Raw genomic sequence first — 26,787 nt, forward strand, 5'->3', positions numbered from 1 at the left:
CGGCCGAGACCGATCATAGTGAGGTTCCTCAACTTCGCTGACAGAGACTTGATCCTACGAGAAGCCAGGAAGCTGGGCGAAATCAGACTTGAAAACTCGCAAATCATGATCTTCCCCGACTTAGCCAGGAGGTGCAGAAGGCGCGAGGCTCGTTCGATACTGTAAAAGCGAAACTGAGGGACCTGAAGATTCAGTACATGCTACTCTTTCCAGCTAAATTGAAGGTCATCTACAAGGATAAGACGCACTTCTTCTCACACCTGGACAATGCCTGGCAGTGGCTGGAGGAACGTCTGACCCCCCGGAATTGTGAGGGGAAAGAGCATGCTGAGACAGTGGCGAGCCGAGCCGCCGGCAACCTGTGGGAGAGGGTGCAAACACAACGGAGGCGTAGACAAAGGGGGCGGCCGAGGACTCAGTCTACACCGTACCCCTCGCAACAAGGGTCCCCAAGGCAACTACAGGATCGTAACTCGCCTCCACCCGGCAGTCCAACGGGATCCATGTTCTCAGCCCTCGCCATAGCGGAACACGCCGAGAGGGAGAGTGAAACAGGCGGAGAAACGTCGGAGGTTGAGGAAGGGGAAGGACAGTCTCTTCACCCGCTGGTGGTTGCTATTCATGAACTGGAGGGCGGATCCGCCACGGCTGAGGCCCCAATCCAGGGGGAGACTGATTCCCGCAACTCTTAAACTATACAGAAGGTGGATGGAACAGATGCCGGCTAGACCACATGGGAGCACGCAAGTGACTCGCACCTCTCCTGAGTTTGTTTATTATTATTATTGTGTTTCTTTTTGACTGCTTTTGTTTTAGGCTTTTTTCCATATAACGAACTTCCACAAAGTACTGTGGTCTTGGTCCTACACAGCCTCATTGGCTGTTGTTTGACACACGAGTTGGGGTAGTTCGGTAGGGGAGGGAGACACCAGGGTGGGCAGCAGACCTTTTCCCACCAACAAGTCCTATCGAAGGGAGGTAGTTGATGGGTATGCTGGGGGAGGAAGGTGGGGTGGGGGGAAGGGGGCTGAGTTGGGGCAGTTTGCAGTTCAGTGGGGGGGAGTTGGGTGGGGGAGGGAGGCAGTCATGTACACGCAGACACACATTTCGGTGCTTCACGATACACTTCCACGCCGGATGCCGATCGCACCTTACAATTTGAGGGTCTGAATGGCGGGTGACAATGACACACAGCCTCGGGATCACAGGGGGTTCAGTGTCCTGACATGGAAAGTCAACGGGCTTGGCAACAAGATCAAGAGGGGGCTGGTGAATACTTACATCAAACGACAGAATCCAGACATAATCCTCCTACAGGAAACTCATCTCAAAGGGTCTAACTGTCCCTTTTTGGCTAGGGGCCGCCACAAAGTCCTAGCACATGTGGGGTACACCACTGACTCGAGGGAGGTTGCCATCATTATCAAGAAGACCACCCCGTTCCGGATCGATCCAATGGGGACCTATGTGGGGGTCAAGGGGACGTGGAATCGACGAACATACACGATTATCTCTGTATACGCCCCCCGAAGTTACAGGCGAATACCCTCTGGAGAGTGGCTGACATACTCCTAGACACAGCGGACACCATTCAGATTCTGGGGGGTGACTTCAATGACGTCATGGACTTGGGGCAGGACCGGTCGGGAACGGCCCCCAGGGTGGCAACCCGTACCCCCCTGTCCCAACTGATCGACAATATAGGACTTACGGATGTGTGGAGATGGTTGCACCCCCACTCAGAGGGCCTACTCCTATTACTCGGGCGCACATAGGGTATTCTCGAGGTTGGACTATGTATTTGTAGCTAGGCAACACTTGACCTTGGATGACATTGCGGAATATAATGCGAGGGGGATTTCCGACCATTCCCCATTGCTGGCCAGGATGGGGTTGGATCGGAATGCAGACAGGGCTTCATGGCGACTGGCAGCGTGGGACTTGCAAAACGCAGGTGTCTTGAGAGGCGTGAGGGCAGATCTGACGGTATATATCGCAGTATCGCAGAAAATGAGGGAACAGTCGAGTCGAGCGTGACCTTCTCGGAAGCACTGAAGCCAGTAATGCGGGATAGGATACAGAACAGGCTGGCAGAGGAACGGAGGAAACTCCACTCTGAGGTGGGGACAGTGGAGGCGGTTATCATGGAGCTGGAGGGGGACTACCAGACATCTAGGAGTGCTGAGACTCTAAGGAGGCTGCTAGACCGACAGAAACACTATAGAGAACTAGTGACTGGCGAGGCTAAGACTCAAGCACTGGCCACCCTCCATCGCCTATGTGTAAATGTACATGTAAATGTACAGGAATTTATATAGCGCAAATCACCAAGCGGCTTCTAAGCGCTTGCTTAGGGAACCCGTCCTGGTATTCCCCTGTGAGATAACCCCGGCAGGGTATCCGCAAGGTGAAAGCCAGGCATCCCGCCGCGAGGGGGCGTTGTGGAGATTAAGCAAGCTATTACCCAGAGTCGCAGAGTGTGAACCCGTGACTCGAGTAGGCACCGGAGCGAGAATTGTCGAGTCCATGGACATTTTAGGACTCAAGACCCCGCCGAGCCGGGAATTGAACCCTGGTCCCGGGCTGACCTCTGCTTCCAGGTCTGCCTCCTCTAACCAGTGAGCCACACTTCTCTATACGATGTGGGGGACAAATCGGGTAAACTACTGCCGTGGCTGAGCAAGAAGGAACGCGCAGCCAGATGGGTGGAACAAATTAGGGACTCCAATGGGACGATTGTCAGGTCTGATGCCTGAATTGCTGAGGCTTTTGCCACACACTACGAACTCTTCTATACAGCCAGGGAACTTGGGACTTGTGGGGATGCCCTACGGTATCTGGAACAAGTGGACCTACCAACACTGTCTCCTGAGGCCCTCAATGCATTGGAATCTGACATTACCCTGGATGATATCTCAGACGCTATCGCTTGACTGCGCCCAGGCAAAACACCGGGGCCCAATGGCTTCCCGGCTGAGTTTTTCAAACGCACTGCGGATCTCCTGGGCCGCCATCTGAAGGGACTCTTTGAAGGGGCCCTGCGGGAAGAGGGACTACCCCCTGACCGTACCATGGCGACCATTGTCTCAATACATAAAGAGGGGAAGCCGAGGGAAGAGTGTACGTCCTACTGCCCCATTTCCCTCCTCAATACGGAGGTGAAACTCCTGGCGACCATCCTGGCGCAAGGACTAAGGTCTGTGATCCCGGATCTAATACACTTGGACCAGACGGGATTTCTCCCAGACAGGGCTACCAGACTGAACCTCCGGCGTTCCCACAACTGGTTACAGGAGGTGAAAGATAGGGAGGAGCCCCATTGGTTTCTTTCCCTCGACGCAGAGAAGGCCTTTGATGCCGTTCATTGGCCGTTCCTCAAGGGAATCTTGCAGAAGTTTGGCTTTGGACCGAAGTACCAGAAATGGGTACAGCTCCTGTACACTGGCCCCAGGGCCAGAGTCAAAGTGAATGGGAGGATGTCACGGGAGTTCCAGATCCAAAGGGGAACCTGTCAGGGATGCCCGCTGTCCCCCCTCCTCTTTGCACTCACTATTGAAGCGCTGGCTGCTAGGATTCAGCAAAAGGCAGACATTGGAGGTTTTAGGAAGACTGAGTTGGACTCCGCACAAGAGAAAATATTCTTATATACGCGGATGATATCCTGCTATATATTACAAACCCTGCGACGACCCTGCCCGCTCTGTTACACGAATTGGAGCGGTACGGTAGACATTCGAGGTATCGAATCAATTGGCACAAGTCGATCCTGTACGACCCCAGGGGGCAGGGCGACTGGGGGCAACTCCCGAGGCAATTACTGACCACAGTGGAGGGCTTTCAATATCTCTGAGTTTATATAACCCTCGATAGAACGGTATCATTCCAACGTAACTTGGAGCGCATCATCTTGAACTCCGTCACGGATATGGACCGTTGGAGGCAGCTCCCACTCACACTCCTGGGTCGGGCGGCCATATATAAGATGATTATCCTACCCAAGTACCTATATGCCCTACAGAACGAGTACTATCCACTCCCAGCAGCTGTACTCTCCAGAATACACGCAGACCTGAGGGCCTTCCTCTGGTTGGGTAAGCAACCCAGAGTGGCGCTAACTACTCTCCAGAGACACCAGTACAGCGGGGGGATTTCCCTACCGAACCTGGAGGCATACTATTGGGCGGAACATATTGCCCCAATTAATGATTGGCTGCACGCCCCAGCTGGGCACCCTACATACGCCCTTGAACGATACAAAATGTAATCGCGAAACCTACTGTACTATCTCTATGGGGGCACTCGTAGGGACCCGCTCCTCCCGGCGACGGTAATTACCCTCCTCTCGTGGAATAAAGCCATGAAACGCCCGGGATGGGACAATACGCCTACGAGGCAGACGCCGCTCTGGCACTGCAGGTGGTTGAGGGAACTTAACAAGCTGAGAGGCTTTCACAAATGGGATGACATAGGCATCTCCACCATAGGGGGTGTGATCGCCAAGGGGGCACTGAAAACCTTTCTGACATTAAAGACAGAGTTCGGTCTACATCCATCGCAGTTCTTCAAGTACGCGCAGCTGCGACATGCTTGGCTATCCCAGAACATCCAATTAACTGAACTCCCGGAGAATGCGCCATTAGAGGGAAGACTACTACAGGAGCAAATACAGGGGAAAGCGGTCTCACTCACGTATAAAACTTTAACAAATAACATGCTAGGCGATCTGGCGAAACTTCGACGGATCTGGGAAACTGAGGTGGGAGCCATGGACGACCTTGACTGGGACACAGTATTAATGCACCCCAGAGACGTCGCAATTAAGTCCAGACTGCGCCTTATCCAATTTAATGTGCTCCATAGAACTCACTATGACAGAGTGCGACTCTATCGAATGGGGAATACGGACGACAAAAAATGCCTCAAATGTAAACTAGAGGACGGGGACTTTTACCACCTTGTGTGGACGTGCGCCTCGATTCGCCACTACTGGACTTGCATTTTTGTGGAACTGAGCGAGGTGGTGGGGATCCCTCTCCAGCCGGAACCCAGACTGGCCCTGCTGGGTATGACCAACGACGTCGACCTCACGAGACCTTTACTAACCTTACTAGTGTTGGCGTTAGTGGTGGCGAAAAGAGACATAGTGAAACACTATGAATCGCCGGGGATAGAGGAATGGAGGAGAGAATTGGACATGTACATGGCCGCTGAAAGGGTGACCTACAAGGCTAGAGGATGCCCGAGGAAGTTCCGTAGGGTTTGGTCTAAATGGAGACACTACCACAGTTTGGATGGGGGGCTGTGAGGGACCTGTTTCATGTCTAGGATTTTGCAATTCCATGAGCACACCCGATATGTCTGTACCTAAGATGCTGCGGAGGGGGTATATACTGTTGTTATTGATGTCGAGTCTCCCTGGGACGATTTTTAACAAGAATGGACAACGCTGCAGGGGGTGGGTGTGGGTACTAGATATGTGTACAGTTAATTGCATGATTGTCATGTTGTGTTATGATAAAATGAAAATAAAAATATTTTTTTCAAAAAAAGAAGGTCCTAAAGTTCTACTGCCAGAACGACTTTAAAATTACACTTGACCTCCAGGATGTCTACTTTCATGTATCAATCCTTCCAAAGCATAGGAAGTGGCTACACTTTACGATAGGTACAAACCTTTTAAATTCAAGGTCCTACCTTTGTGGACTTCGGTCCGCTCAACGTGTCTTTACGTGGATCCTGGCACCAGTGGCAGCCTGTCTATGTCTGCAAGGCATACAAATTTATCATTACTTAGACGACTGTTTAAGAAGGGCTTGCTCTTATCATCAAGCCGCCCAGCACACCCAGACTTGTCAGTCACTATTTCAAAACCTGATTTTCAAAAGATCATGGCAAGTCCCAACTAGTCCTAGCTCCGATAATGAACATTTCTCGGAGCATCAATCAATACAAACCTAGCAAGGGTGTTTGTCTCACACGAACGACAGGCCTGCATCTCCCACTTGGTGGTTCTTCTACGTACAAAAAAAAAAAATCAGTTTCAGTAGCTCCTCAGTCATTCCTGGCCACGGCCTCCACCTGCATCCAGTTGGTTCCCAACTGCAGACAACATCTTATTTGCCTTTCGAATGAGGACACCGCTGGGCTGGTTGGCCCACGCTCCCAGTGTCGCAGCAAGCCGCTCCCTGCTCGGACGCTCCACTGCTCACCCTTACCAACGATGCCTCTCTGGCAGGTTAGGGAGCGCACCTTCGGGGGTTTTTCCATCAAAGGCAGATATACGCCTTTCCAACGCACGTCACACACTAACCGCTTGGAGCTGTTATCCAGTTTCCTGGCTGTGAAAGCCTTCCGCCTCCTAGTGTGAGAGGAATCAGCGTGTACAGACAATACTATCGCTATACACTATCTCAAAAAGCAAGGAGGTACGCGATCACTGTCGCCCAAACAAGCACAACACATTTGCGAATAGGCCATTCACCATCGCGTTGATATTTCTGCAATACATGTTCCAAGGGTCTCGAACGTCATGACGGACTTCCTCAGCGGATCTACCTAGGACAACCACGGGTGGGATCTCCACCAACAGACCCTGGACCACATCTTATGCCTGGGGGGCCAACCAGACCTGGATCTGTTTGCATCGCCTCTCGACCGCAAATTCCTATACTATGCAATCTGGCTTCCCTACTAAAGATCGTGCGGAACTGCATTCGATGATCTCGTCAACAGTATTTGCATTCGCTTTTCTGACGATTCTGTTTCTCCCTCGTCTCCAGCAAAAAATGAGGCTCTAACCATGTCACATCCCACTCTTTTTGCTCAGACGGCCTCGCCTGCCGTGGTGCACGGGTCTCCTCCTAACACCTTGCTGCGAACCTATTACGCTTCCCCCTCTGCCGCACCTTCTGACAGTGCAGTACGGACAGTTTCACCATCCGCATTTCTCAGCCCTCAAGCTCGCGGCTTCAACCTGAGCACTCTGAATTTGCTCACTTGTTCATTGCCTCAGAGTGAAGGGAGGTTTCTCGCGAATGCAAGAACCCCTCCACTACTCAGATATATAAACTAAAATGTAAACGCTTTGGCATCTGGTACGAGTCTGGCTGCATCAATTCCGTGCATGCTACACCAGAGCAAATCCTACCTGTTTTTCTCCTTATGGCAAAGTCAGCCCTTTTTCTCATTTCGTCTTGAAAAGTACTGGCTGCACTTCTCGTTTTCGCCATGACTGATTCAGGTGTCTCTATTCCTCCCTGATTATTCTCAAGTTCTTTTGGGCCTCTACAGGATGTGCCCGCCCATCGGGCGTTTCCCCGCCTACTTGGCACCTCAATATCGTATTGGCCCAGCTTCTCTAAGCTTCTTTTGAACCAATCCATTCAATGATTCGACATTTTTGACATGGAAAGTTTCCCTCCTACTCGCTCTCACGTCTTCCCGACGTGGGAATCCTATTCAATCTTTTACCATCAAACATATTTACCTTCAACTTCCAAATGACTCTCTTGTGCTTCGCACCAATCCACTATCTAATCCACTATTTTTATATTTATTGTTGCCTTTGACTTCATCTAGAAGAGTCAGTGATGTCCAGGCTTTCACTGTCCATCCACCTTTCTTACAGTTCACGTCTAATTCAGTAGTGCACCGCACAAACCCAAAATTTATGCCTAAGGTGCCTTCGGACTTTCACCTGAACAAGCCAGTCATCCTAAGGACATTTTTTTTCCTAATCCGCAATCCCCTGCGGAAAGGGCATTGCATTCACTTGACATCAGGAGATGTTTAAAGTTCTATTTACAAAGGACCTCTGCAATACGCAAATCCGATCAATTGTTCATCGATTATGGAAGGATACGACAAGGACATGCAGTGTCTAAACAAACCATAGCTAGATGGATCACTGCAACTATTGACTTTTGCTATATACAAGCAGGAAGACCTTTACAGGCAACTCCAGGGGCTCATTCTACAAGAGCTGTGTCTTCCTCGACTACTCTTTTCGCTGGAGTTCCTCTTCAGCAAATCTGCAGAGCAGCAACCTAGTCCAGCAGGCATACTTTCACCAAGCACTATTGTTTGGATGCAGCCAGCGGGCAGATTTGACCCATATCTTTGGCACATGTGCTAAACTAAGGGATTTGTTTGGGCATGTCAATAAGTTTTCGTCAGAGATATTGGGTGTTCCTATCCAGCTGTCACTTATGCAGATCCTTTTGGGTCTGGACTCAAATGTATCCCCTAGCAACAACGGGTATATGATGTTTGTAGCCACAGCGGTTCTAAGGTTGTGCATAGCCACGTGCTGGTTGCAAAACGACCCTCCTTCGTTTAAAGCATGGCGGACCCGCTTCCTTTTTACTTACAATACTGAATACAATCTATTTGTCTTGAAAGGGAGACAGAAAAGGGCATTAGGACAGCAAATCTGGGGTTCGGTCTGTGCATATATGGCTCCAGAAGGTTGATTACTTGGGGAGGGCCCCTCACCGAATTTTACGGTATTTTACTGTACTTTTCTGTACTCTTTTCTGGGTTTTCTTTTCTTAACCCTGCATTTTTTTTAAATTTTTTGTTTGGTTTTGTATTTAACTCATTTCTCTCTCATTTTCTTATAATCGCTTTACTATGGTGCACTTTCGTTTTGTATAAACTATATAAATGTGCGAAAAGGAGGAATTTCCAAAATATTAGTTCCACTGTATCATGTTTGTCATTGATTTTATTCCACTTCTACATGATGAGAAGGTTTTTCTCTTTTTTCTTTTTGTGTATTGTCGGATCATGCGCTCATGTTCTATGTATCTCAATAAAAAACATTTTTAAAAAAAGGACATGCAGTGTCTAAACAAACCATAGCTAGATGGATCTCTGCAGCTATTGACTTTTGCCATATACAAGCAGGAAGACCTTTACAGGCAACTCCAGGGGCTCATTCTACAAGAGCTGTGTCTTCCTCGACTGCTCTTTTCACTGGAGTTCCTCTTCAGCGAATCTGCAGAGCAGCAACCTAGTCCAGCAGGCATACTTTCACCAAGCACTATTGTTTGGATGCAGCCAGCGAGACTGATGCTCAGTGGGTCAAGCAGTTCTGCGTAATCTTTTCAGATAAGGTGAGCCTCTGTTTCCCTCCTCCTCTTTACTGCTTTCCAGACGCTTATTTCATGCCTATTATTATGTACATTCTTATGTAACTGCAAATTTTTCCTGCTTTTAGGAATGAGGCATTTCATTATTTGATTGTGTTTTTCATATGCACAAACTTATGCTACAAATAGCGTCTTCCAAGCATTATCATATACTGCTATCCACTCTGATTCCGGCATGTGAATCTATGAAAGACACCCCAATACTGGAGAAGAACAATAGTTACTTCCCTGTAATCTGTGGTTCTCCAGTATTGGTGTCTTTCATAGATTCACATGCAACCCGCCCACCTCCCCGCAGAGGCTAATAGGCTAGGTTGATTTTACCTTCACTCCTGTGCGAGAAAATCTGAGAGCCTGAGCTTCTGGGGAGGACTTTCTGGTGAGTGCTGTCGCCTGATTGGCTGCAGTTTGTACTATACAAAATGACTAGGATAGTCAAGAGTTTGTACGTTTTTTCTATGGTAGCTTGGGCTACTGTACTTCCTGGTTGGTTATTACCAAGTTTTTCTAAGGATATTATTGCTTATTATTGCTTTTTTATGTACCGTGGGACTCCCACTCCGACGACGGGGAATGATTCAGGCATGTGAATCTATGAAAGACACCAGTACTGGAGAACCACAGATTAAAGGTAAGTAACTATTGTTCTTATATTCCATTTGACCATTGTTACTCTTTTGCTGTGGAAACTGGCTTATGGTGATGTCTAGGGGCAGTGGTGTGAGTGACTGAAGTTCGGACAGAGTGAGCTGAGGGAAGTGGCACAACACAAACACTATTATTTTGCCTATTGTCATGTTAATAGTCTTAATCGCTGTAAGGCAGCATTCCCTGTTTGACTATGTGGATATGTGGACACAGTATGAAGTATGTGAATCTATAAAAATACCAATGTTGGAAAAACTGTAGTTACAGGTATTTAACTTATTGCATACAGGTCAGTAGTAGGGTCAAATTGTATTGTTTCTGTTCTTCAAGAATACAGGTTTGAAGTAGTTTGCTGCAGGCTTCCTAATCTTTACTAAGCCTCTCCTCCTATTGGAAGATTTGTAAGAAGCTAATTGATGAAGTGTACGTTTAGGTGTCTTATATATTTGCTGTATGAGGGAATTGAAAAGACTTTTAGTTGAGGAACATTAACATTCACGTTTGTCTTTGAATAGTGACTAAAAGGAGAAAGAGAGATGCTCTTTCATAAATTACTGTGCTCTTATTATCTTCCCCAGGAGAGCGAAGAACCAGTGGTTGAGTGTCAAGAGTTTGAGAGTGAGATCTCACCTTCCCGGACTGCAGGTTCATCACTCACCTCCGGTGATCTTGCAGACATTAGCTCTCTCTCTTCCAAAGCCTCAAGCCTTCAGCGCACATCCAGTGGGGCCAGCAGTGGATTGTCAGCAGCTCACAGTGGAAGTAGTTCTGAGCGTGCAAGGGGAGCAGGTTCCCACAAAGGAAAGCCAAACAGAATGGAACCGAAAGAGTTTGCCATTCCAGTTGGAAGAGGGGGACCTGGTAAACTGAGGTACATGCCTATTATAGAAATGCTAAGTTGTTAAACAAAAGCTTGAATGTATGTTTGGTGCTACTGACATAGCCTTTCCAAGCTCTGGAGCAAATCACATTGACTATGGGTGAGGCCCACCCACCAGCATCTTACTGGATATCAAATTAGATAAATCTTTTTGCAAAAGTGGGCACTATGTCACTAATAATGTTGAAGGTTATATCTAGATGATTCAATGTACATTGAATCTTCTCAAGCATTGTATCAGTCTGATCACATTAAGATGATTACTTTGTTGCCTTAATTTTTACAGTATTCTCAAGCTACCTTGTGGTTGAATGATTTACAGTTTAGTTTTGTTTTAAGCTTAAAGTCATCATTTATGTACTTAGCATTTAAGTATTTGCCACAATATGTTAGTCATAGTGTTAATGTTGGTGATATTAACAAATACTTGACTAGTTAGAAACGTTTGCTAACATTTATTATTTCCTCAGTCCTAGGAAAAGTTCAAGCCAGCCAGGATCCCCAATCCAAGTAGGGGGCCAGCCTGGGTTGCCAGCGAATGAGGGAGATCGAGATGCAGCACACAGACTGGGGGGAAGAACCCCGTTGACACCCCGTGGGCGGGGAAAGCGGGGGCGACCTCCCTCACGGATAGCTGGAACCAAGAATCCAGAGTGAGTTGTACTGTTGTATTTGTTGTTTGGGGCTGTCCTTATCAGGAATCGAAACTTAGTAGCTGGAACCAAGAATCCAGAGTAAGTTGTACTGTTGTATGAGTTGTTAGGGGCTGTCATAATCATGAATCGTAACTTAGTAGTTAGTGGGAGGATCACTCCTAAATAATTTAACCAGAGGATAACCACCAGGTACCGTAATCAGATTTCTTTCTTTCTTTTTTAAGGATAAATAAAAAAATTATACTCTTTATTTTATTTAATTAAATGTAATTGTTGTGCTTTTATTTATTAATATAGGCTTTAAAGGCAAATCTATCCAAGCATTTGGAAGGTAGGATAGGATAGTATTTTGATTTATATGGCGCTCGAATGCCGAGGCGTCTTGGCGCTGACATAAGAAAGAAGAGATCTAACAGTCCCGGTACTGATCAATTATGCTTCAGGGAACAGCCATGTTTTTATTTGCTTTCTGAACACTGTGCTAGCATAGCACTACTGATCCTCTAAGCATGGTCTATGGTATCAATTGCAAACAGATGTTTGGAGCCAGAAAGATTCAGAATGCCACTGAGATCAGACGTGAAAAATGTAGCGAGCTGTCGGATGTTTGACCCTTAAATGTTTCTGACACTCAAGACCATTAGAACACAACCTCTCCTGTTAAGGATACACTCTGATAGTGTGTTTATGTGTACTCCCATGCAATGGATAGATTGTACTTCATTTACTGTAGAGTTGGGGTGATTTACCCTGAGACCCAATTGGTTAAACACAGACAGTGTTGTAATGATGCTGGGCTTCCTAAAGTTGCCTAGGTAGGGATAGACTATGATTAATTTTTTGTTTTAAGATGGGCTACTTTTAAATGATGGGTATGGATCTGTAGATTTTTAAAAAGATCTATTCCACACATCCAATCTCATTGATGGAGCTGGATGTATATCTGGTATAGTGCCAACATGCAAAACATTTCTTTCCTTATGTACTTCATTGTTCTCATGAGGTACAAAATTAGACTATATTCCTCCAGGACATAGCTGGAATAAAGTCCCTTTCCTTTCTGGTGCATACGGCATGGTTCCATAAAATCCTTGATCAAGAATGTGCCAAACTTAATCTTTGGTTGGTATTAAAGGGTCTCCTTTGGAGAAATGGATGGAGGAGATGACTTGAACCTTGGAGAATAGCCATTCTGCAGTATTGGGGTGTCTTTCATAGATTCACATGCCTGAATTATTCCCCGTCGTCGGAGTGGGAGTACCACGGTACATAAAAAAGTAATAATATGCAATAATATCCTTAGAAAAACTTGGTAATAACCAACCAGGAAGTAAAGTAGCCCAAGCTACCATAGAAAAAACTTCCACACTCATGACTATCCTAGCCATTTTGTATAGTCCAAACTGCAGCCAATCAGGCGACAGCACCCACCAGAAAGTCCTCCCCAGAGGCTCAGGCTCTCAGATGTTCTACCGCACGTCGTGTGAAGAGTGTCTCCCTGAGCTCTGCTCAGTTTTTTCTTCAAAATTTCTACATTATGCAAGTATTTTTACTTTTCTTCAAAAAAGTCTTTATTTTCAACTTTCCTTCGCCTGTGGAAAGCTTCTCTCTTTTTCTATGGACCCTCACGATACTCCTGTCTTTTTTTTTCTGAACTCAGGTGAGGAGTCGCAGGTTCTGTGGAACCCTTTTCTCAAAGGACCTTTGAGAACGGAGAGGCCCGTCTCCTTCTGTGGCTACAGGAGTTGTAGACTTTCTGACACCCCTGTCTTTGACATGGAGAGTGTTTGTTCTGGACGTGCTAAGTCCTCTCTAAGCGTGGTGGGTGTGGAACTGAGATTCTTTCTTCTTGGCCTCCAAGGATGAAGTATGATCCTCTGGATATGGTTCCCCCACGGAGTCTGCTGGGCTCCACGCCTATGGGACCTGGTCTCTGGCGTTTCAGACTCTTACTGCCACACTTTACACTATAGAAAGGTGCCAGTCCGTCGACGGGTTCGTAGACACGCCCGTCGACGATGAAAGACTCCGTCGTCACTTCGTCGGCGACGACGTTGAGTGTGTCGACGAGTCTAAAGACCATCTTCAACTTCTAAGTTGCCGTCGTCAACGGCCTCGTCGTCGACGGTGGCCTCGTCTTTGTCGACGGCGGACCCTCTCGTCGACGGTAAGCTCGTTGATGACAGTTTAAGCCTCGTCGACGGTGGCCTCGTCGTCGACAGTGGCTTTGTCGTAGACGGTGGCTCCGTCGATGACTGTGAAATAAGCCTCGTCGACGGTAAGCCTCGTCGACGGTTGACCCATTGGCGACAGTCAGCTTCGTCGACAGTGGGCTCGTCGGCGGTAAACTTAGTCGATGGTGTACTTCATCGACGGTGTACTTCGTCGACAGTCATCCTCGTCGACGGTAAACTTCGTCGATCATTGGCTTCGTCAACGATTGGCTTTGTTGACGGCAGAGCTGCGTTGATGGTGGGCTCGTCGACGGTGGCCTCGTCGACGGTCAGCTCCGTAGACGTTAAACTTCGGAAATTACTTCATCGACTATCAGCTTTATCCAACAATGGACTTTGTCGACGACGGAAAGCTTTATCGACGGTTGGCTTCGTTGAGGGTTGGCGTCGTCGACAGTTAGCTGTGTTGACGCAGATGGCCTCATTTAGGGTTGGCCTCATCGACTGTTGACCCAGTCAACGGTTGGATTCGTCGACGGTTAACCCAGTTGACAGTTGGCTATATGCACAGTGCTCTAGTAGCCTATTTATTAGTCGTAAACTGCTTTTCCGCTACATCAATGTGATGGCGTGATGGCTCCTTACTCAACGCCATAATTTCTTGGACTGGCTAAAAACGTAGCCAGATTCTCAGCCTCTGGTTCCTTAAGACCAGAATTATGTTTTTCTGACGACGAGGCTGCCCTGTCCTGTTCCATGGCGAAATTATACCCTCTCTTACACCTGAATCTCCATTACATTACCCTCCGGTGGATATTGGAGGATCAAACTTCCTCATGGAGAGAACGGCGACTCTCTTTCATCGTCCCCTCGTCACGAGGAAAGAAGCAGACCGTTTTTCTCTTTGATTTTGCAATTAACTACGGACACAAGTTCGTTCAGTTCCTCTGATACCTTTTATTTGACAAGAGGTCTTAGACTCTTCCTGAGCCCAAAATCTGCGCTGGCGGTTTTTTCACGCCTCTAACAAAAATTTAAAACGCCAGACAATTCACCTGCTTGTCTTGTCTCTCAACAACAACCTGACTCATCTTTTGCTCAGGCGGCCCAGCGACGTCCTTGCAATTCCGCTTCTCCTTTGACGTTTTTCTCCCGACCGGGAAGGTCGATGCCTCGTATTATTGGGGGAAAAAATTCTCCACAATGGCTGCAACCACAGTTTCAGCAGGCAATTCTTTAGCCATTTTGGGCAGTTACCACTGCCGGAGGTAGTCTGCCATGTTGGCGCAGGTAGACCTTCTTCCCGAATCCTCCTCGGCTGACACTTCAAGGATCCTGCAGAAGAATGGAAGAAGTGCATCAGAAACAATAGACCGTGCAGTGCACATTGCATTTCCAAGTTTTTAGACCGCTCGTAGCAGCGGCAGTATTGCAAAGACAAGGTTGCAGAGCGCTCGGTTTTTCGCCCAGAGGTTCAGACAAAAATAATGGACTTACCTTTTATGGGTAATCCCTCTTTGGTCAACATGTTGAGCAGACACTGCAGTCACCGGGCCTTCGGTTCTCTCCAGTACAGAAAGCAGCCCTTTCGTGGTGCCGCAGGTTGCAGCTCCACATCCTCTTTTCCAAGGAGTTCCACCCAATATCACTCCTACAATCAGAACCAACTGCATTATTTGTTTCTAAATCGTATACAGGAGGTAATTCTTCCAGGAAACAACAACTTGCCTTAGAACCCACCCTTAATCCATCCCAAAAAGACTGATGGTGTAATTTTTCTTTTATTCCATTTGGTCAACGATGCCATTTGTCTGTTGGGTGTTCTAATAGTTGTGTCGAAAGGGCACACTCTAGAATTTTGGCAAATTCCCTCTTGCTACACCTTCAAATGGGGCCTCTACCTCCTCATCTACGCGAGTCGTTTTGCAAAAGTGTCTATTTAGATACACACAGGGACTGTCGGAGTGGTTCCGAATCTCCAACAACAGAGTTCGGGTTCACTCTCAGTTCCTCATCAACAAGCAAGTCAGGAAGGAAGCGCCTGATTTTAGATCTTTGTGCAAACTTTTCAAATGTTGTACCTCAAGATGGTCCTAAAGTTCTACTGCCAGAACGACTTTATAATTACACTCGACCTCCAGGATGTCTATTTTCATGTGCCAATCCTTCCAAAGCATAGGAAGTGGCTACACTTTACGATAGGTACAAACCTTTTCAATTCAAGGTCCTACCTTTTTGGACTTCGATCCGCTCCACGTGTCTTTACGTGGATCCTGGCACCAGTAGCAGCCTGTCCACGTCTGCAAGGCATACAAATTTATCATTACTTAGACGACTGTTTAAGAAGGGCTCGCTCTTATCAACAAATCAACAAGCAGTCCAGCACACCCAGACTTGTCAGTCACTATTTCAAAACCTAATTTTCAAAAAATCATGAGAAGTCCCAACTAGTCCTAGCTCCGATATGAACATTTCTTGGAGCATCAATCAATACTAACCTAGCAAGGGTGTTTGTCTCACACTAACGACAGGCCTGCATCTCCCACTTGGTGGTTCTTCTACGTACAAAAAAAAAAGGTCAGTTTCAGTAGATCCTCAAAGTCATTCCTGGCCACGGCCTCCACCTGCATCCAGTTGGTTCCCAACTGCAGATCACACACCAGAAAATGGTAGAGGAGCTAGCCAAGCAGTGGCGACAACTATGTGGCTCATTCAACGACATCTTATTTGCCTTTCGAATGAGAACACCGCTGGTCTGGTTGGCAGACGCTCCCAGTGTCGCAGCAGGCTGCTCCCTCCTCGGACCCTCCACCGCACACCCTTACCAACGATGCTTCTCTGGAAGGTTAGGGAGCGCACCTTCAGGGTTTTTTCCATCAAAAGCAGATGGACGCCTCTCCAAAGCACGTCGCACACTTACCGCTTGGAGCTGTTATCCAGTTTCCAGGCTCTGAAAGCCTTCCGCTTCCCAGTGCGAGAGGAATCAGTGTTAGCGTGTACAGACAATACTATCGCTATACACTATCTCAACAAGCAAGGAGGTACTCGATCACTGTCACCCAAACAAGCACAACACATTTGCGAATAGGCTATTCACCATCGCGTTGATATTTCTGCAATACATGTTCCAAGGGTCTCGTACGTCATGACAGACTTCCTCAGCGGATCCGCCTAGGACAACCACGGGTGGGATCTCCACCAACATACCCTGGGCCACATCTTATGCCTGGGGCGCCAACCAGACCTGGATCTGTTTGCATCGCCTCTCAACCGCAAATGCCTATACTATGCAATCTGGCTTCCCCACTAAAGATCGCGCGGAACTGCATTCCATGAACTCGTCAACAGTAATTGCATTTGCTTTTCCGCCGATTCTCTTTCTGCCTCGTCTTCAGCGGAAAATGAGGGTCTAACCATGTTACATCCCACTCTTTGTGCTCTGGCGGCCTCGCCGACCGTGGTGCACGGATCTCCACCTACTACCTTGCTGCGAACCTATCACGCTACGCCCTCTGCCGCACCTTCTGACAGTGCAGTACGGATGGATTCACCATCCGCATTCCTCAGGCCTCAAGCTCTTGGCTTCAACCTTAGCACTCTGAATTTGCTTTCTTGTGCATTGCCTCAGACTGAAGGGAGGTTTCTCGCGAACGCCAGAACCCCTCCACTACTTAGATATATAAACTAAAATGTAAACGCTTTGGTATCTGGTGCGAGTCTGTCTGCATCAATTCCGTGCACGCACACCAGAGCAAATCCTACCTGTTTTTCTCCTTATGGCAAAGTCAGCCCTTTTTCTCATTTCATCTTGAAAAGTACTGGCTGCACTTCTCGTTTTCACCATGACGGATTCAGGTGTCTCTATTCCTCCCTGATTATTCTCAAGTTCTTTTAGGGCCTCTACAGGATGTGCCCGCCCATCTGGCGTTTCCCCACCTACTTGGCGCCTCAACGTCGTATTTGCCCAGCTTCTCTAAGCTTCTTTTGAACCAATCCATTTCACGGATTCGACATTTCTAACGTGGAAAGTTTCCCTCCTACTCGCTCTCACGCCTTCCCGACGTGTGAGTCCTATTCAAGCTTTTACCATCAAACATATTTACCTTCAACTTCCAAATGACTCTCTGGTGCTGCGCACCAATCCACTATTTATATTTATTGTTGGCTTTGACTTCATCTAGAAGAGTCAGTGATGTCCAGGCTTTCACTGTCGATCCACCTTTCTTGCAGTTCACGTCTAATTCAGTAGTGCTCCGCACAAACCCAAAATGAATGCCTAAGGTGCCTTCGGACTTTCACCTGAACGAGCCAGTCATCTTAAGGACATTTTTTTTCCTAATCCGCAATCCCCTGCCGAAAGGGCATTGCATACACTTGACATCAGGAGATGTTTAAAGTTCTATTTACAAAGGACCTCTTCAATACGCAAATCCGATCAATTGTTCATCGATTATGGAAGGATACGACAAGGACATGCAGTGTCTAAACAAACCGTAGGTAGATGGATCACTGCAACTATTGACTTTTGCCATATACAAGCAGGAAGACCTTTTACAGGCAACTCCAGGGGCTCATTCTACAAGAGCTGTGTCTTCCTCGACTACTCTTTTCGCTGGAGTTCCTCTTCAGCAAATCTGCAGAGCAGCAACCTGGTCCAGCAGGCATACTTTAACCAAGCACTATTGTTTGGATGCAGCCAGCGAGACTGATGCTCAGTGGGTCAAGCAGTTCTGCGTAATCTTTTCAGATAAGGTGAGCCTCTGTTTCCCTCCTCCTCTTTACTGCTTTCCAGACGCTTATTTCATGCCTATTATTATGTACATTCTTATGTAACTGCACATTTTTCATGCTTTTATGAATGAGGCATTTCATTATTTTTTTTTTTTTTTTTTGTAAAATAATTTTTATTGCAGAGGTAATTCGGGTCACTTCACACACATACTAGTCAGATCTTAGGGTCGTAATCCACGTCCGTATCTCCACCCACTATGTACACTGCCTTACAACCCACATCCCGGAGGCTGGGCGGCGTATAGACACGTATCATGGTGTTCAACCATTAGTCACAGATGTCACAGTGATTCAACCCCCTCCGCTTTTGTGTGAGTTGCTCCCACTGCATCCCCTCCTCCCGCGGTGGTGTAGTAGTTCCCTTCGCAGTAACGATTAATTTAACTGTTTTCTCCCATCCCCCTCCCCGTGTCCCTGGTGTCTGTGCCAACGTGTCATGTTCGTGAACGCAGTCGAGTTGGAATAAGTAGGATCTTGGAAATCGTGCTTAGGTGTGTGTGTCCGGTGTTTGTGCAGTGTCCGCCCTGGTCTCTCCTGAGGGCTCCCCATGTAGCATTTCGTCGTCATCTTCTCTTGTGTCTGCACTGTCCCTCAGCTCTTGGACTAGGGTCTCCCATGCTAGCGCCGCTTCCTGAGCCTTTTCATTTGCCGTGCGCCGGGCCAGTTGGTACCTGAGTGTGCTCTCCGCTGCCGCCCATTTCAGAAATTCGTGTAACCATTTTTGATGTGTTGGTGCTGTCTTAGATTTCCAACCCCTGGTGAGCTCCCTCTTTGCAATCAGTAGGCCCATGTCTATGAATTTGCTAGATGTTTTGGATTTGCGTGTGTGTGGAAACCAGTGTAGGAGGGTGACCGCGCTATCGTAATGCAGGGTTCTTTCCTTGACCTCATTCAGGGTGACCCCAATTCCCATCCAATACTCCTGCAATCGCGGACAGTCCCTAAGCATATGTAGCAAGTCCGCACCTATTAGCGCGCATCTGGGGCATGCCGCGTCCATCGCCCCAAAATATTGTATTATTTTACTCGGAGTGAGGTAGGCCCTATGCAGGATGTAAAGGTGTATTAGTTGGAAACGGGCGTTTCTAGTACTCTTCCTAGCTCGCTGAAGTAGTCGGGACCACGTCGCGTCCGGGATCTCTTTTTGCAGGTCCGTCTCCCAGTGCGTTTTGAGGCGCGTTAACGGTGGGATGTTTTCCGTGATCATTCGGGAGTAAAGACAGGTCACCGCCTTGAAAGTGCCCGCTGTCCTCATCGTGTATTGACACGCCAAGGACAATTTAGGTTCAATCAGTCCTTCCCCCCAGTGTTTCTGAATTGCCCTCGCCACAGCTGCATGCAATAAATAGTCTCCACGAGGGAGGTCATATTGTTCTTGCAGAGATTGGAAGTCCATTAGCACCCCGTCGGTGTACAAGTCTCCGACCATATGAAGACCCGCTTCTTCCCACAATTGGAGGTTCGACCAATCCCCTCCGTGCGGATTCAGTCCTCTCAGTCCCCTGTGGCAATAGTCACTAACCTGCTTTCATTTGCCCCTAGTGGTGCTTACCCATCCTGTGTGGGGCAGGATTCAGCACTTCATCCTTGGGTGTCAATCCATCTCGTCTGACAGATGAGTCCAACAAATTATTCAGCATGGCTATTCACTCCCCTTTCTTTTTGCTTTGCCAACTCTTTCTCACCACATCAGGGTGAATTTCAGAAGTGCACCTGTGCATTCTGTTGCAAGAGGTACACTTGTTACTCATAAAGTACTACTGAAAGCGTTCCAACCTTGAAACAAGTTGTTACTCACACTGCTTCCTTGTGGCGAAGAAAGATGGGGGGTCTCCAGCCTAGTATGGATCGTCAACCTCTGAATGCTTTCATACGAAAGAACAAATTCAAAATGCTCATGCTGGATCTAGACCCTGCCTACTCTAGTCTCTGAGGACTGAATGGTGTCCCTGGACCTGCAGGGCACATATTAAGTACATGTCCTTCAGTCCCATAGGTGTTACGTGCAGCTCAAGGTAGGCCAGAAGCATTTTTGGTTTGCCTTACTCCACTTCATCCTCACCAACCCCCTCTCAGGTGTTCACAAAAGTGATCATGGTGTTCGCCGCCCATCTTTGGAGGTCAGGGTATCCGTTATCTCATACCTCAAACACTTGCTGTTGAAGAGGGGCTCAGACTTCAGCGAGGCTCCTGACATCGTTGTGGTTCATTAACAACGACCTAAAATCTCACCCGACTCTTTGGCATGGGCCCAATCCTTTAAGCTGTCCTGGTTAGAATGCAGTTCCCTATACTACCACAAGTCTAGGACTTTCATGCTATGATCCCAATGTTACGACCTTGGTCTTATATCTCGTTGAGAGCAGCTCTGAGGATTTTTGGTCTGTTAGACTTCTGTATCCATATTGTTGAGTGCACTTGGTGGCACAAGCAGTTTCTCCATAGAAATCTAAAGTTCCAGTGGACCTACCACCAGGGAAGTCAGACTTATGCCATCCTAAGATCAGAGGAGATGGCAGTGGTGGCTGCTTGAAAACAATAAACCCAGTGGCAGCCCCTTTCCCTCCCCCATCCAGAGTTGACCGTGGCGATGGGCGCGTCCCTGCTTGACTCGGGAGATGGAGATCTGAAAAATCTGGTCTCCGACAGAAACCTGATTCCATATCAGTCTGGAGTGCAGGGTTATTTGTCTGGCTCTGTAGTCCTTCCTGCTGTCCCTCAGGGGAAGGCTGGACAGCAACATTAGTATCTGGTACGGCAGCAAGCAGGGCGAAGTGCCCAACCTTCCACTAATCCCTTGAAAGAAGAAGAGAGGCATCATCACCAGCTGGATCTCAAAAGGGCTTGAAGCTTTTATATTGATTTTACGAAGGAAAACCTAGTGGAATTCTGTGGGGCAAAGAAAGGGGAGGCTATGGAGCGGAGATCCCTGTTGAGATGGATAGCCTTCTGCATTAAGATCTGCAATGCACTGGCGAAGAAGCAGCTTCCTGAAGGTCTTAGAGTCCTTTACACCAGAGCAAAGTCCGCTACAACTGCGTTGCCTTGTAGACTGCATGTCCTTGACTTCTGTAAAGATGCGACGTAGACATCAGTGCATGTATTTATGAAGCACTCTTGCCTTGACCACCAAGTCCAACGGGAACAGCATTTCACCCGCTCGGTCCTACAAGACTTTTTGGTCTGAGTCGACTCAACAGATCCTCCACTAAGGAAGCTTCTGCTTTGATATCCATTCTAAGGTGAGGAATCTGCTGTTAAGTGTCCATCAAAAGAAAGATTACTTTCCTTCGGTAGCGCTCTTTCAAGTGAATTCTCTACCTAACTGTAGATTTCTTACTGACCCCCACCCACCTCTCTGAACTGTGTAGCATCGAAAACGGTCCTATGTTTGGAATTAGCAAACTGGTACCAACAACTGTTTACACAGCTTCTCTCATGATTTGAAAGCTTTTTGGCAGAAAAACAACTTGCAAACATTCAAGCCCAACTAGATCGCAGGAGTATGTAGAACATGTGAATCTACAACAATACACACTGCATACAGATACTTACAGGGTAAATAAGCTGTTCGAGGCATATGAGCTGCAGATTGTACACTTAGCATTAGATCGCCACCTGGTGTTGGGCTCGGATGATTGCATGTTGTTGTCATCTTGGAAGAAGTCTTTGTAGTCACGAGATAGGTGACTCCTCCCTTGGACGATAGTGCGCATGGGCATCGGCTCCATCCTTTGATTGTTATTTTCCGCCACTGGGTTCGGATGCAACTTTTCCGCTCTGGTTTGAAAATCGCCTTTTGGAAGACTTCGACGCGCAAAACTTTCAAAACCAAACTTAAACTTCAATATACATAGACTCGACCTCATCACTTCGATTCCGGTCGTCGACGCGGGCTGTCGGGCCTACCCACTCGGTGAGGCCTACACCTCATGGAAAGGCCACCATTCAAAAGATGCCCCGGGTGGGGAGCAAAATTGCCACACAGCGCCCATCACGAGGTGTGTAACCTGTGTTTATCACCTGAACACGACGAGTCTAACTGCACAGCTCGTGCGTCCTTTCGATCCAAGAAGATCATTCGAGATCGGAGGGCCTGTCAACACGACATGCAAAGATCAGCTCCGGAACCGGTGGATATCTTCTACGAAGGTCCATGTGTCCCAGAGGAAGATTGATCTTCAGATCGTATCTGAGGCAGACGACTCGGATGACTCCATACCATCAGGTCAACGAGTGAGTACGACTGCCCCTACCCCAGCCCAACCACCTAAACCAAAGGCTAAGGTCGAAACTCCGCCTTCGGGGCAGACTCGAGACCGAGACATTGCTTCGAAAGCCCCGCCATCGAGCCCGGCTCCGAAGAAAATATTAAAGCCTTCCAGTAGCTCCATACCGAGCAAACCGCACGTGCCGATACGACTAGCTCCCTCAGCAGTAAAACCGAAAGAAGTCCCGGTTCCGAAAAAGACCCAGAAACCGTCAACTCCTAAAGAAAATACGGCACAGAAACCAATGAAACCTGCTTCCACCCCGAAATCTTCGGTGCCAAAACCCACAAAGCCTGTTTCCGATGCCTCCAAGCCCTCGAACCAGGCCTCGATTCCGAAAACAATACCTTCGTTGCCGAAAAGTACGCCAACGGAACAATACAACAACTCCTAAAGCTAAAGACAAACAGAAACCAGGCCCGGAGCCGAAAAAATCGGTACCGAAAGCAATTTCTGAAGAAGAAGAGCTTTTCAGACCTGATCCTCTGCAAAAGAGGATATACATAGACCCAGACACAGGACATGTTTCCACCACACCACACAGGAAGAGGAAGTCAGATACAGCACCTACACCTCCAGTGCCTGTCAAGAAGAAGGACTCTGCCACATCTCCTATGCACCCTTCTTCTCCTGTATCTCCCTCTCCTGCTCTCCCTTTAAACATTTCACCTCAAAATTCTCCTCTTCATTCTCCACAACATGATGCTCAGGATGCTGATGATGATCAGTATAGTATGGGGGAGGGAAAGACCCAGATGACCCTTTTCCCTACCCGGTTTGGATACTCCCAGACTGGGAGTATCCAAACCGAAAGGATGTACCAGATATTCCTGACCCGCATATATATGCATCTAAACCTTCTCCTCCAGAAGACAATATTGGGTTTGGACCCTTAATAGGGCTGCCATCTATCACAATGTCACCATGCATTCAGATGAGGCAGAAGAGGATTTTTTACTAGACACTTTTGAACATTCCCAAAAATCTGTGCAAATACTGCCAATTATTAAAGGAGTTATTAAACATGCCCCAGAGGTGTTTAAAGAACCTGTACGGGCTAGAATCATAAACCCAAGGATAGGAAAAGAAGTACAGACCAGCTCCTAGGGATACTGCTTATATTAAGAGACAGCTACCCTTAGACTCCCTAGTAGTTTCAAACGCTAGGAAAAGAGCAAACTCACAAACATCAGGAGATGCACCACCTCCTGATAAAGAATCCAAAATCATAGTTGCTTCATGAAAAAGGATAGCAGCCCAAGCTAGTAATGCATGGCGCATTGCTAACACACAGGCCCTCCTAGCAAGATATGACAGGGCTCACTATGATCAGCTAGAGAAGCTCTTACAACATCTACCTGATCAATATAAGGCACAAGCAGATGACCTCATACAAGAGGGTAAGCTTATATCTAATGTCTCCATTAAATGCGCACTAGATGTAGCAGACACGGCATCCAGGGCATTAAACACCAGTGTCCTTAGACGTCACGCGTGGCTACGCATTTCAGGATTTAAGCAAGAGGTACAGACTACTATCTTAAATCAACCATTCAACCAACACCAGTTGTTTGGTCCAGAAGTAGACACAGCTCTTGTAAATAATGAAAAAAGACACTGACCCAGCCAAGTCTATGGGAGCTTTGTAGTCCACCCAAGCAAGAGGCTCCTTTTGTCGCTCCTTTTGCAGAGGAGGCTCCAAACAAGCTGGTGCAGACAATTTAGCTTCCTTTAAAACTAATACACAAGCATCCTCTAATAAAGGATACTTTAGAGGGGGCTACAGAGGTAATAACAATAAGGGAAGAGGTTGAGGTAACAACAACAATCAATCCTCTTCCACCACTAAATAGTGACTTCCTTCAGCTCCCCCAACAGCATACCACTCCTGTAGGGGGAAGATTAACACAGTTCCTACCTGTCTGGAATTCCATCACAACAGACAAGTGGGTAAAACAGATTATCCAGTATGGTTACTGCCTAGAGCCTACAGCTACCCTTCCAAATATGCCACTCAGACAGCGTCCAATGTCCACAGAACATCTAACGCTGCTCCAACAAGAGGTTCTCTCATTGCTACAAAAAGATGCAATAGAGCTAGTTCCATTGCAACTACAAGGAACAGGGGTCTACTCACTCTACTTCCTAATACCCAAAAAGGTTGGGACACTAAGACCAATTCTAGATTTGAGGCCTCTCAATCTGTATATACACTTAGATCATTGTCACATGATCACTTTACAACAAGTGCTCCCATTATTGCAACAAGGCGATTTCCTCACTACACTAGACCTCAAAGACGCCTACTTTCACATTTCCATACACCCTTCTCACAGGAAGTATCTCAGGTTTGTGCTAAAAGGACAACACTATCAATTCAAAGTCCTTTCATTCGGGGTAACAACAGCACCAAGAGTGTTCACAAAGTGCTTAGCAGTAGTAGCAGCAAATCTCAGAAGACAACATATCCACGTCTTCTCATACTTAGACGATTGGCTCACAAAGGCCAAGTCATTCAACCAGTGTGTTCAACACACATCTCACACAATTCAGACACTACACAACTTGGGGTTTACAATAAACAACACCAAGTCACATCTACAGCCCTCTCATGTACATCAATACCTAGGGGCTACCATAAACACCAATACAGCTCTAGCTTATCCCAGTCCAGCCAGGTTACAGAGCATTCAAGCCTTAGTCACACGGTTTCAAAACCAACACTCTCTCCCAGCCAGAGTGTTCATACAACTAATAGGCATGATGGCATCTTGCATTTTTATTGTACCATATGCAAGACTGCAAATGCGTCCATTGCAAGGATGTCTAGCACATCAGTGGAATCGGGCACCAGGACAACTGACAGACCTGGTGTTGGTGGACAGCCGCACACATTGCTCTCTGCAGTGGTGGAACACCAAAAACATGTCCAGAGGGCGGCCGTTCCTCGAGTCTGTTCCACAAATAGTACTGACAACAGACGCATCCCTGACAGAATGGGGAGCACATCTGCTCCACCACACAACTCAGGGAAGATGGACTGCTAAACAAAAGGTGCTTCACATCAATCACCTAGAGTTGCTGGCGATTTTCCTGGCACTAGAGTCCTTCCAAGTACACATACAGAACTAAGCTGTCTTAATCCGGACGGACAACATGACAGCCATGTACTACATATAGAGACAAGGAGGCACACATTCCCTGCAACTGTCCCAGCTCACACAAAACATTTGGAGATGGGCCATTCCACAAAAGATATATCTGCTTGCAGAACACCTTCCAGGAGTTCACAATCAGATAGCCGATCTGTTAAGTCGACAGACAAAACAGATTCACGAATGGGAACTACATCTGCAAGTTCTTCAACCATTCTTTCACAATTGGGGTCATCCAGACATAGACCTGTTTGCCACACACGAAAACGCAAAATGCCCAACCTTTGCCGCCAGGTTTCCACACCCGTTGGCCAAAGGCAATGCGATATGGATGAGCTGGTCAGGCAGATTTGCGTACGTTTTTTCGCCAACCCTACTAATACCACTAGTGGTACGCAAACTCAGACAACAGTCTCTCAAACTGATCCTGGTAGCTCCCACATGGGCACGCCAACTGTGGTTCACCACACTGCTAGAACTCTCTCTAGTTCCACACCAAAAAATGTCTCTCACACCATCGATGCTAACGCAGAACCATGGAGACATCAGGCATCCAGATCCAAGTCAACTGAATCTGGCGATCTGGCTCCTGAAGTCTTAGAGTTTGGTTACCTTAACCTGCCACCAGACTGTATGAATACCATTAAAGAAGCCGAAAGACCTACTACTAGAGCTTGCTATGCTGCTAAATGGAAAAGATTTGCCATTTACTGCAATAATAATCAAATGGATCCTTTAGATGCTTCCATCTAAAATATTATCTGTTACCTTCTCCATTTACAAAGATGTAATCTAGCTTATTCATCTATACGTTTACATCTTGCAGCCATTGCCGCATATCTACAAAACAGACAACATATGTCGTTGTTTAGGGTACCAGCAATAAAAGCTTTTATGGAAGGATCAAAAAGAATTATTCCTCCTAGGTTACCACCCTCTCAAGAGTGGAACCTAAACATTTTTATTACAAGGCTCATGGGACCCCATTTGAACCTTTACACAAATGTGAACTACAATTTCTCACATGGAAAACAGCTTTCCTCGTTGCCTTTACCTCTCT

The 26,787-nt window shown here is 47.2% G+C and overlaps 1 protein-coding gene across 6 annotated transcripts in view; it reads left to right on the top strand.

Annotated features, from left to right (window-relative positions):
• Positions 1 to 26,787, top strand: part of TP53BP1 (tumor protein p53 binding protein 1) — a 767,880-nt gene that overhangs the window by 438,507 nt on the left and 302,586 nt on the right. For all 6 annotated transcript variants that reach the window (XM_078683313.1, XM_078683315.1, XM_078683318.1 and 3 more), the window contains 2 exons: positions 10,379 to 10,671; positions 11,151 to 11,333. In XM_078683313.1, coding sequence (XP_078539439.1) covers positions 10,379 to 10,671; positions 11,151 to 11,333 — 476 coding nt within the window. The remainder of the gene's footprint in view (positions 1 to 10,378; positions 10,672 to 11,150; positions 11,334 to 26,787) is intronic.

The sequence above is a fragment of the Lissotriton helveticus genome, chromosome 3_1, assembly GCF_964261635.1.
Source record: "Lissotriton helveticus chromosome 3_1, aLisHel1.1, whole genome shotgun sequence".
NCBI lineage: Eukaryota > Metazoa > Chordata > Amphibia > Caudata > Salamandridae > Lissotriton > Lissotriton helveticus.